This window comes from Siniperca chuatsi, linkage group LG17 (assembly GCF_020085105.1).
Source record: "Siniperca chuatsi isolate FFG_IHB_CAS linkage group LG17, ASM2008510v1, whole genome shotgun sequence".
Lineage (NCBI taxonomy): Eukaryota > Metazoa > Chordata > Actinopteri > Centrarchiformes > Sinipercidae > Siniperca > Siniperca chuatsi.
In genome coordinates, this window is record NC_058058.1 from 25,692,814 (window position 1) to 25,705,797 (window position 12,984).

General features: G+C 39.6%; 1 protein-coding gene across 1 annotated transcript in view; it reads right to left on the reverse strand.

The window, feature by feature from the left end:
- Nucleotides 1-3,304: 3,304 nt before the first annotated feature.
- phf14 (PHD finger protein 14) overlaps nucleotides 3,305-12,984 on the reverse strand; it is a 112,860-nt gene continuing 103,180 nt past the window's right edge. The window contains exon 18 of the mRNA XM_044171054.1: nucleotides 3,305-4,706. Coding sequence (XP_044026989.1) covers nucleotides 4,632-4,706 — 75 coding nt within the window. The 3' untranslated portion in view covers nucleotides 3,305-4,631. The remainder of the gene's footprint in view (nucleotides 4,707-12,984) is intronic.

Here is a 12,984-nt window from a genome sequence, read left to right on the forward strand (position 1 = left end):
CCTCTAGGCAATATTATTAGGAAACATTCCATAAACTTTCATTGCTATGTGGATGATACCCAATAATATCTATCAATCAAGCCAGATGAAACTAACCAGTTAGCTAAACTTCAAGCATGCCTTAAGGACATAAAGACCTGGATGACCTGCAACTTTCTGATGTTAAACTCAAAACTGAAGTTATTGTTCTTGGTCCCAAACACCTCCGAGACACATTATCTAAAGATTTAGTTTCTCTAGATGGCATTGCCCTGGCCTCCAGCAGCACCGTAAGGAACCTCGGAGTTATCTTTGATCAGTATTTATCCTTTAACTCCCACATGAAACAAACTTCAAGGACTGCCTTCTTTCATCAACACAACATTGCAAAAATCAGGCACATCCTGTCTCAAAATGATGCAGAAAAACTAGTGCATGTATTTGTTACTTCTAGGTTGGACTATTGCAATTCTTTATTATCAGGCCCGAATAAGTCCCTTGAGACTCATCAGTTGATCCAGAATGCTGCGGCCTTTTCCTCACCTACAAAAGCTCTTAATGGTCAGGCACCATCGTATCTTAAAGAGCTCATAGTACCTTATTACCCCACTAGAACACTGCGCTCCCAGACTGCAAGGTTACTTGTGGTTCCTAGAGTCTCCAAAAGTAGAATGGGAGCCAGAGCCTTCAGTTATCAAGCTCCTCTCCTGTGGAATCAGGTCCCAGTTTGGTTCGGGAGGCAGACAACATCTCCACATTTAAGAGTAGGCTTAGGACTTTCCTCTTTGATAAAGCTTATAGTTAGGGCTGGCTCAGGTGAGCCCTGAACCATCCCTTAGTTATGCTGCTATAGGCCTAGACTGTCGTGAGACTTCCCATGATGCACTAAGCTCCTCTCTCCTCCTCTCCCTCTGTATGCATTTTGATCCCATTACTGCATGTTATTAACTCAACATCTTCTCTCTCCTGTAGTTTTGTGCTTTCTCGTTTCTCTCCTCTCTCCTTCTGGCACTTTCAGCAGGTATTTCTGCCTCCAGAGCTGCCGAGATCTGTGGTTGTGGGCCACCTGCTGCCCCATGTTCCTGCTCGACAACTGCTACTACAATTGTTAACTGCTACTACAGTTGTTGTTATTGGCTTTGTTACTATTATCGTCATTATTATTCCTATGACTATCATTCCTATTAGTATTACTTTATTAATATTAATATTACCACTACCATTACATTATTACTATTTTAAAATTCTAGGTTTTGTCTCTCTCTCTTTCTCTCTCTCTCTCTCTCTCTCTCTCTCTCTCTCCCTAACACGACAGCAGCGGATGGCCGCCCACCATTGAGTCCAGTTCTGCTCGAGGTTTCTGCCTGTTAAAAGGAAGTTTTTTCTTGCCACTGTCTCCAAGTGCTTGCTCATTGTGGGATTTGTTGGGTCTCTGTAAATAATATTATAAAGAGTACGGTCTAGACCTGCTCTATAGGAAAAGTGCAATGAGATAACTTCTGTTATGAATTAGCGCTATATAAATAAATGGAATTGAAAAGTCCAGTGGGTATCCTATAGGATACAGTCAGTGATGCAACAGTAAATTCAAAGATGATAGTGATACTGCACAATGGAGATTAAATAAAAATGGAACAAGTGTGTTAGTATTATACACAACCCAAGTCACAATTTCAATGTGTTAAATATTTCAATGTGCAGCTTAGGTACAGAATATGTAAAACTGCTGTGATTTTAACAGACAGATGTGTTTGCACTACACTGGCAGCATTAGCATCATGAGAAGTGTGTGTCCTGTGATGGTGAGGTTGTAACGTGGATGTGAAGAGACAACAACGCTAGCACTGTTTCCTCTGTTGCTGAGAGCTGGCTTTTAAGCACCACTCCTGCTCTGCGTATTATTCTCTTCATCAGGAGCTGTTTAGTATGCTGCGTGTGTAAATGGGAGATTGGCGGGGCACTGGGTGGCAGAGCGGGCCACTCTGTCATTAATGTGCCCATTGCTGTTATCATACGCCTAATGACATCGCTCTCAGATGGCATGCTGGGAGCTCAACCGCAGGGAGCCCGGCTCAAACGTCTGCAGGCACCAACGCCTCCCGTCATCAATTCTACATGTCTCTTCACCAAAATCTGAGGCCTTCAGATAATGTCTTTCACGGTTCAGCAGTCTTACAGGGCTTCCCTCCTGCCTGGCCTTGAAATGGGCAAATTAATAGTCCCTTTGAAACAAATTGGAATTACACCCCTCGATGCCTTAATGTCAGAATGCAAGTGTGTCTGACTGCTGATGGAATATGAAGATCTGAGAAACACACTGGAGGGGAGGACAGTGTGAGGGGGAGTAAAGATATGCAGGACCCCCCTCACACACATATTTTCCTCCTCCCTGCTCAGCATGGACCTGTACAGTACTGCGTGGTCTGTGTGAATGGAAGGTTGCAAGTGTTTAATCCTCAGCATTAAGAGGGAAACCCTTCGGCCCTGCGAAACACTCACAGACTGAATAATCTGATCAGACATTATCCAGTAGTCTGACTTTATAGCATTTTTTACAGAGCTGTTTACATAGCAACAAACTACAGCATAGCATAGTCTCTAAATCTTTTGTTTTTTCAGTATGTCTTCTTTTGCATCCTGTATCATGTTTTTATACCTTTTATGGACATCTGTGACACTCCTGTTGAGTTGAGGATTAATACTATTCAGCATACGGTGGCTTTTTTCAGACACTGTTTTCTGGTTACATGTTACAAATGTCATTGTAGTTCCTGAATTATTTGAGAAGGCACATATGTTGTGCTTGAGGTTAAAGAAGTTAAGTGGCTGAAACAGTTTTTAGTTCAAAAAGTCTTAATTTACCCAGAATACATTACTATTTTAAAAAGAAGAAATTTCCATGAAATTGGGGGACGACAGATTTTAAAAAATTATCAAAATTAAGGCAGCAGAGGCTAACATATCCTTACTTTTAATCCTTAGCATGGGACAAGCTCCAAAGTCTCTGGATACTATATTTCCCATAATGCAAACACTTGTACACTTTTAAAATGCAAGGTGTCTCTGTGGACTGGACTTAAGTGAAATCCTCCTAAACAGGAGGACCATTGAGTTCACTGAAAAATCCAAGACATATGTGCTCTGGACAGGATTGACACTGACAAGCATGGAGGTAATCTGAGTCCAATCCTGCAGCCTATGGTGTTATTCTGGCTTTATATAAAATATAAATTAAACTTACTGGCTTCATATAACAATTATTAATTGCTATTGTTGTGTCTCTACAGTCAGTCAGACACCACATAGGCCAAGAACGACCCTGATCGACAGATTCAAAGCATTTAATGTGCACTGAGTAGCAGTAATAGAGAAGCAAACATTTTTTGCATTTCAGATTTATTGGCACTTTAAGGGATAATTCCAGATTTACTGTGAGAGTCTGACGGTGCTTTGGCCTGACAGTAGTCTCTGGTCAAATCTAATGTTATGTTAGCTCTCTGATAACAGTCATATAAACTAAATGTAAGCATAACTTCAAATCAACTTTACATTACTTCTAATTTGGGGTAAAATCAGCCATATTTAATATGATATTACATGTGGTAGATAATTGATAATTAGAGTATGAACTTGAACTTGCTGCCTCTGTGGCTTCAATCAGTTTTCAGTTGCTAAACTTTCCCAACAATGAGTGATGATTCCCAGGGAGCTTAGAGACCCCGTCTGGACCACAGACTACTAGCAGGTCATAGAACCATCTGGCTAAGAAAAAGAATAAGAAAGAGAACCCAAAACTAATTCTACGTTACAAAGTATGTAAATACAATCTCTGATTAGACACATTTCCTAAACATGGAAGATTTTTATTACAAATCCAATGACAAAATAGATTGGTATGCAGCACTTAAAGATACTGTAACTCAAAGATTAAAAAAGTTTTTTTTTCAACACAAAAACAAAACTCAATACTTCACACAAGTGTAAATAAGTAAGTGAGAAAATAAGTGGATATATAAAATGGGGGGAGTAAGAAGATATGCATGAAATATAAAAATAAAATCCTCCAGTCAAATGTCAAGTGAAATGCGTTCGAAGACGGTGGACAGCACTTCACTGCTCACATCAGACCGGTTGAGCATGCTCGGCAGGGAAGAGGAAGTGTTCTGTGGACCCCCACTCTGCTAGCTTCATCGTGTAAACAGGACACTGAGGATACTCTTTGTGGACACACTATCTGATGAACATTAGTGTATGAAAATAGATTGCGTGGAAAGTGCCATAAATACATCAGGTGGCTGGGCGTTAACAGTCAGACACATGTATCTGCTGCAGAAGAAGCACAATGGTGTGTGTGCCCCGTGGCTGGATGATTTGATGTGCTGCTTCATGAAGATGTCTGAAATCCGTCTGTCCAGCCCTGTTCATAAAAAGTATAAACTCTACCCTTGAATCTAAAGATATCACCATTTAAATTGTGTTTTCTAAAATACACCTCTGCTTGCTAAACTATCTGGAGTGGAAGCTAACTGCTGGCTGTCTAGAAACTTTGGGAGGCTAGTAGAAAGTTATAGTGTGCTATAGTCTGAACAGAAATGCTAAGACTGGCGGCGAAGCCACAGAGCAGTGGTGTGTTTGCGTCCTCTCGGTCAGGTTCAGTTTGGAATCTCCTGCTCTACTGTTTCCTCTGTAACAGAGTCCTCTTCCTCCAGCTGCTCCTCCTCTTCCTCCTGCAAACACATGACACATCATACCGTCACATAATAGAAGGCACCTTTAAACATGTCATCATTAGCAATAAACAGAAAAAACAAACAAACTGAGCCTTCATTGCTGTACAACCAAGGAGTAATAATTGTAGCTGTCTTTTCAACGTATCCTGCTGCCTGAATCATGTCTGTATTACAGACTGTAGATATACACATCCATATTGGACAATTCCACACCTCAAAGTTTACATCCAGGGCTAACTTTCAGTGCCAATGTAAGAAGTAGTGTATCCTTTATGTAGTGAGCCAGACGTTAAGGAGGTCAGGGAGTGGATGGGCATGTAGCACAAGTGACTTTCATAAAGGAGACTGGAGTTTCTTGATCCATCACAAACCTGCAATTAAAGTTCGCCTTTTTATTAACCGTAACCACAGTCTTTCCCTAACCTCAACAATACTTTAATTGTCATGTGCAGATATTGTAGAAAGTGAGAATTCTAAAAACACTGGCACATAACATTAAAAACTATCATTGAACAAATTCAAGGGTTTTGATGAATTGTCCAATTTCAACATTCTTGTCTGGCGATAGGGTTGTGCTGACATTTGAAGCTTGGATTTGGGTTCAAGCTAAGCATTAGCTTAGCATAAATGTGAAACTCTCGCCCAAATAAAAGAGAAAAGGAGAGAAGGCAGAAAGAAAAAGTGATGTACGGTTGCTCCTAGGGTTTATGTTTCAGAATGCACAGCTTAAATGGACCAAGTTGTATAAATGTAAAGCAGTTCATTTTCCATAGAATTTATTGTGGCTATCTAGACTGGCTAGCTAGCCAGCAGAGAACTGAAGACTCTCCTAGCTTGCTTCTGTTTCACTACCCGGTCTGATCTCCTCTATTTTGATTTGTTTTCTTTGTCCTTGCTTTCTTTATGCTCTCCTGCTTTAGGCTGCCCCCAGACCCGCAGGGGGTTGCAGGCCCGTTGCAGGTCAGGTCACCTCTAGAACAGCCCCCACCCCTACAGGAGGGGGCCTTTCCAATTGGGTCTTAGGAGCAACTTTTGATTTGGCAGAGGACTTAACAGCGATCAGACCCTCTTTCACCATGCTGTCCCATATCCGCCCACTCCCCCCAAACTCCCCTCAGCCCCTAGAGCCCGGTCAGAGGTGTCTCCCCCCTCTGGGGAAACGTAGGTCACGGAGGGGGTGAAGAAATGAATGACATATGAGAAGATAGATAAATAAATTTTAAAAAATGAAATAGTAATAAAATAATAAGTTTGTAGTAGTATTAAGGTAACACTCTATTTGCATAATCCTCCTACAGACAGTTTAGAGTATTTGTAACATTTCAACTGTTGCTTTGTTTGTAGATGTTTAAGAGATTATCAACAGAGTATATGTAAGAATTCATGAACATACCCTAACCAAGATTTTTATTTGTGCCTAACCAAACCTAGAAAACGGTTTTATTTGTGAAACTGTTGAATTGTTGAATCTCAACTAAGCTGTTGAAATGTTATGAAACTATGTGAACGTGGTTGCTGAGTGGCAGTTCAACTGAGGAGAATTCTCCTAAAAGACATACGGATGGGGAGATTGGAATGTTCCAAACCAGAATGGAGGATAATTTCTGAGTGACAGTTGTCCAGAACGTTTGAATGGGTGGGCAGAGCCAGGTGGCATACTAGTAGTCGTCCGTGGTGCTTAGTGTGCAGTGTATGCAAATGTTGTTGTCTGTGAATCCCATTTTGAACCTTTTCTGCTCAGTACAGTGTCCTCTGTGCTGGTTTTTATACTGAATGAGTTGTATTTTAATGTTTGAGGACATTGAAAAAGTGTTATTGCAGATTTGTTTCCAGTAGTTGATATTGGTGGTAACAGCTAGGTCTTTTACCCAGTTTGGGGTTGGAATGGTAAGGTTGTCATCAGTTTTTATTAGAATCTTGTAGATTTTTGGGAGGGTTTTTTTTGTGAAAGGTTAGTTGTTTGAGTTGATGGATCATTGGAGGTGGTTAAGAGTGTTATTTGATAGGTTTACCCTTAAGACAGTATTTCAATTCAATGTCATTTATATAGCACCAATTCATAACAGAAGTTATCTCATTGCACTTTTCCTACGGAGCAGGTCTAGACCGTACTATTTATATTAGTTCGCTGTTACCACTGATATCATACCTCTGTTTGAGCACTTCGTGTGGTATTCAAATAAATGTTGTATGTGTGTAATGCCTAGTTTTTTCCATTTGCTAAATATTATTGGTTTACTTTTAATTTGAAAGTCTGGATTATGCCATATTGGAGTGGATTTATTTAATTATGTTTTTTAACTGACTGTGATAGAAATGGTAAATCTGATATTGATAATTCCTGGCACTCATATAATTTGATATCCATGCATGGGTGTTGTGATTGTTTGTTTGAAGCCATTTTGTTATGCACTGAAGATGGTTTGCGAGGTGGTAGAATCTGAAATTTGGTCCAATGTTTTTTGGTTTCTGCAATGTTGATATTCTGATTTTTGTTTTTTTTATGTTTCCAGTAGAATTTATTAATGATAGAGTCTAGGGTGTCCAACCAGACGTAGGTTGGACTGGGATCATTGAAAAAAGATTTTTACAGCTGTTATTCTTCCTATTAAAGAAACGGGTAAGTTATTCCAGCTGATAAGGTCTTCCTGAATGTCTTTGAGTAATGGAGTGAAGTTTAGGAGAAATAGCTATGACAGCTTGGTGGAGACATTGATACCAAGATCTCTGATATTACCTGTTGTTATTGTGAAAGGTAGTTTCATTGCAGCCTTCCAGTCTTCCCCACAGACTAACAGAATTGTTGATTTAGACAAGTTTATAGAATAGTATGACATTTTTGAGGTGTAATTATTGGTAATAACAGATGCAGAAAGTGAATTATACAGTGTTTTGATCCACCGAATGAACGACTCTCCAAAACCAAATCTCTCAAGAGTGAGGAAGAGGTATGATCAATTCACTTTATCAAAAGCTTTTTTGCATCCAGTGATGTGATAATGGTGTTTAAGTGGTTTCTTTGGGATGTGTTGATTAAACTGAATACATAACGCATATTGGAGGATGAATATCTGCCCTTTATAAAACCTGTTTGGACCAGGTGGATTATATAGGATATGACTGATACCAATCTGTTGGTTAGTGCTTTACTTATTATTTTGATATTGCAGTTGATTAGGCATATCTGTCTGTAGCTGGAGGTGAGTGTTGGGTCTTTGTTGGGTTTGAGCAGGACTGAAATGAGAGCGGTATTCATGTGTGGCGGTATATTTCCTGATGATTTGATTTAATTAACCCTTCAGAAAAACAGAGGAGACAAAACTGTTTGTAGAACACTGGGTGATTTATTGTTAGGCATGGAGAAAAGAGCTTTCTTGAGTTCTTCTGGAGTTATGGGTTGGCCTAATGTGTTGGCCTGTTCTATGGATAGTTTAGGAAGTTCGATGTTGTCAAGAAATGTATGGATGCTTGAGGCACGGCATTTATTGTCAGAGTGGTAGAGTTCCTAGTAATCATGGAAGATGTGGTTTATGTTGTTTGGGTTATGATTTAGGTTTCCATGTGGATCTTTGGTAGCTGTTATCAGTGTTTTTTCTTTGTTTCTTTTAAGCTGGTTGGCGAGTAATTTATGTTTTGTCATGTTAAAAAGTAAATTCTGTCTCGCTCTTTGCATGAGATATTCGGTTTTTTGACGTATAACTGTTTCAAGCTGAAACTTTTCTGTATTCAACAGAATTTTTTTCTGTAGTTCATGTTGGGTATGTTCAGTGAGGAGTCGGAAAGTTTGGAGTTCATATGTTTAAGTTTGAGTTCAAGTTCTTGTTATATTTCTTGTTCTTTGTTTTTCTTGTGACTAGAATATGAGATTATATTGAGAACTACTTTTGCTGTCTCCCAAAATACAGATGGTGATGTTTCTGGAGAGTCGTTCAATTCCATGAAGGATGTCCAGTCTCTATAGAGAAAATTGCTAAAATCTTGTGTGTGTGTTAGGAGTGAGGTGTTGAACCGCCACCAACACAGAGGGGTTGGGTCTGTTTCATGCACTAGGTCGAAGCTGATTGGTCCATGGTCTGAGATAATAACTGGATGAATTTCGGGGTTGCTGGTTTGCGATATAACAGAGTTACTGACTAGGAAATAATCTTTTCTGGAATAGCTTTTATGGGAGGATGAGTAGTAGGAGTATTCTCTGTTTGATGGATTCTTTGATCGCCAACAATCGCCAAGATCCAAATCCTTCATATAGTGTTTTATTGTGTCACGTGAGTGCCATGACCTGTAGTTATTTTAAGTGTTTAATGTGTCTAGGTCTGGGTTGAGGACTGTGTTGAAGTCTCCTCCTGTTATCATTACTGAGTCAGAGAATTCCATGATGTGCGAGAAGACTGTGTGAAAGAAATCAGGGTTGCTATCATTGGGCCCATAAATGTTCACAATGGTCTACAAAATGTATTTTTGTTTTGGTACGGAACATTTTTATTTATTAGAATAGCAAGACCTCTTTTTTTAATTATGATGGAGAAAATATATGGTTTGTCCATTTCGTACTGAGTTTTAGATGTTCTGATGCAGTGACATGTTTCATGCAGAAGGCAGAAGCTAGGTTTCATTCGAGTGAGATGATTAAGAACATTGGTACGCTTTGCCAGTGAGCCAATGCCCTAAATGTTCCAGGAGTCATGGTGGTCCAACCAAGGAGCCAGCTGATTTAGTAAAGCAGATAAAGTGAAAGTGACAGTGGTGAGAGCTGCAGCGGTGATTAAACAACTCTGACAGATACAATTATCCCCCCTCCAGAGGTTAATGAACACATCTACACACCAGAATGTGTGATCACCAGGTTAGGATCTGCAGCCCACAACACCTCATAAATCCACATTCCTCCAGCTAGCTGAGAGCACACATTAGTCACGTTCTAATTCTCTGTCAATCAAGCATGGTTTCACTCCCATATGGATTCTTTGTGAACTCACATCAATGTACAGATATTGTTTCATGAACATTGTAAACTTTTCCTGATAGACTCATCCTGGCACAATCTGGTCCATGCCTGCAAAAATGTTGGTACTTCAAAACTACTTCCAAAAAACAAATCCATGCTGTATGTGATTGTTGCCCCTCAAGGCCAATCCGCAGGGAGGCGGTTTTTAATACTGCAGCATGTCCCAACTGTGTGCTTGCTAATTAAAAAACAAGTATTTGAAAAGACGAGCTTCATAATACATCTTTTAACAACAGATTGTGATGGGGAATTTTACTGGCAGACTCATTTAACATTAGACTCTAATGTACATAAAGCCAATAGCTGCTTATAGCATGCCAATTTTTTTTTAAAAGACTTTCTCATCTTCAAAAACTACAATTTCCCAAACATTTGGTCTAAAGATTCTTTAGGTTGTAATTATATCTGGAAAATGATCTTCTTTGCAAATATATAATAATAGCTCCATTTCACTTGGAGCTGTTGAGCAAGCTTAACAAGACTAAGAGTCCAAAGCCATGCTAGCTGCTCTGTGAGGCTGCACAGTAGTGCTTTGAGCTAAATGTGAACATGCTCACAATGACAAAGCTAACATGGTGATGTTTAACAGGTATAATGTTTACCTTATTCGTCATCTTAGTTTTAGAATGTTAGCATGCTAACATTTGCACTAAACACAAAATGTAGCTGAGGCTGATGAGAATATCTTTAGTTTTACAGGTCAAAAAAGTATGTGACAAACTAAAATTTTGACCTCAGGACGCCACTGGATTCAAAGTACTTATGAAAAGTTATTACAGTTCATCGTGAGGGGAACATGTCGGATGTCTACCAAATTCTTTGGCAATCCAGCCAATAGTTGTTACATTTCACTCAATACGCCTCATGTTGGCGCTAGAGGAAAGGTCAGAGGATCAAAGTCAGTAGGATTCATCCTCTGCGAACCATGAATGTCTGTAATACATTTCTGTCAATCCATCCAATAGCTGTGGAGACATTTCCGCCTGGACAGTGTTTCCCATTATTTACCGCCACAGTTTCATATTGAACCAAAAACATTTTTACACTTCTCATAATAATATAAAAAATCTTTAACGTTGTGTTTTGTGCCGTTGCTTCAGCAAAGCATCTCTCTCTCCAGTCAGTCAGCCCCTCTCCCCCGCTGTACACTCTCACACACTAACACAGCGGGCGGCAGAGCAGAGAGGCCGCGGTGGAGACACCAGGTGAAGGGAAGGTCGAGTTTACGACAACTCCAGGAAAAAGTAGAAAAGCGACATTTCCACCTGCTTTGTCCGCAGTTGATGTTACAACCACAGCGCGCTTGTTAAGCTAATAGCGAATTGATACAAACAAGCTAGAACAAAGCTCTCTATGTAGCCTAACTGTTTATCTTAGTTTGCCACGAATCTTAAAATATGGCAAATTCTTGTAAACTTACTGCTGGCTGAGACAAACCAACCCATCCTCTCTCTACCAGCGTGATCTCAGCAGCAGAGGGAGGAGGACAGAGGACAGGAGGAAGGACTGATACTGTCTGTGTTCTTCATATTTTGATGTATATTAAGTTTATATAGTGACTTTGCTGTTGTAAACTTTACAGTTGCTGCTCTAGAAACAATATTGTTATATTTAAAATATAAATCAATTCTAATCTTGTTCTGAATTTATTCTTTAGTAATGAAAAAGAACCGGTATTGATAAATAACCGGGCTGATAAGAGTATGGCTAAGATAAACTCTAACGATACCCATCCTTACAGCTGGTTAGTGGCTTCACCCTGACTTTAGGAGGATGAGCAAATCGCAGTTCAAATCCCTTCACTAAAAGCCTTTTTTTTTTTTTACAAATGTTATTTTGTGATTATTATTTTTATGGCACACAGTGTGATCACTCACAAAAATGTGAAGGATTACTTCAGGACATCACGCTTACTTCATCAGTGAGCACATTTGTTTCACTTTTTTTCCTACTAATGTCTGGGTGTAATGTGAAAAACTACAACCAGTGTGTTTTTTAAATTAATATTGTAATGATAACAGTCTAAAATTATGTAAAATGGATAGTTTTTAGTCAAATAACATAAAATCTTCTTGGGGGAGGAACAAATTTTTCAATAAGGCCACTCCATCCACCAAGACTTCATTTTGTTCTTCTTCAGCCATTCAGAGGTGGACTTGCTGGTGTGTTTTGGATCATTGTCCTGCTGCAGAACCCAAGTTCGCTTCAGCTTGAGGTCACGAACAGATGGCCGGACATTCTCCTTCAGGAGTTTTTGGTAGACAGCAGAATTCATGGTTCCATTTATCACAGCAAGTCTTCCAGGTCCTGAAGCAGCAAAACAGCCCCAGACCATCACACTACCACCACCACCATATTTTACTGTTGGTATGATGTTCTTTTTCTGAAATGCAGTGTTACTTTTACGCCAGATGTAATGGGACACACACCTTCCAAAAGTTCTCAAAACTTTTGTCTCGTCAGTATTTTCCCAAAAGTCTTGGGGATCATCAAGATGTTTTCTGGCAAAAATGAGATGAGCTTATTTTTGCTCAGCAGTGGTTTTTGCCTTGGGACTCTGCCATGCAGGCCATTTTTGCCCAGTCTCTTTCTTATGGTGGAGTCATGAACACTGACCTAAACTGAGGCAAGTGAGGTCTGCAGTTCTTTGGATGTTGTTGTGGGGTCTTTTGTGACCTCTTGGATGAGTCGTTGCTGCGCTCTTGGGGTAATTTTGGTCAGCTGGCCACTCCTGGGAAGGTTCACCACTGTTGCATGTTTTCGCCATTTGTGGATAATCACTGTGGTTTGCTGGAATCCCAAAGCTTTAGAAATGGCTTTATAACTTTTTCCAGTCTGATAGATTGCAATTACTTTCTTTCTCATTTGTACCTGAATTTCTTTGGATCTTGGCATGATGTCTAGCTTTTGAGGATCTTTTGGTCTACTTCACTTTGTCAGGCAGGTCCTATTTAAGTGATTTCTTGATTGAGAACAGGTGTGGCAGTAATGAGGCCTGGGTGTGGCTAGAGAAATTGAACTCAGGTGTGATAAACCACAGTTATGTTTTAACAGGGGGGGCAATTACTTTTTCACACAGGGCCAGGTAGGTTTGGATTTTGTTTTCCCTTAATAATAACAACCTTCATTTAAAAACTGCATTTTGTGTTTACTTGTGTTATCTTTGACTAATATTTAAATTAGTTGAAACATTTAAGTGTGACAAATATGCAAAAAAAAAAAAAAAAAATCAGGAAGGGGGCAAACACTTTTTCACACCACTGTATGTGT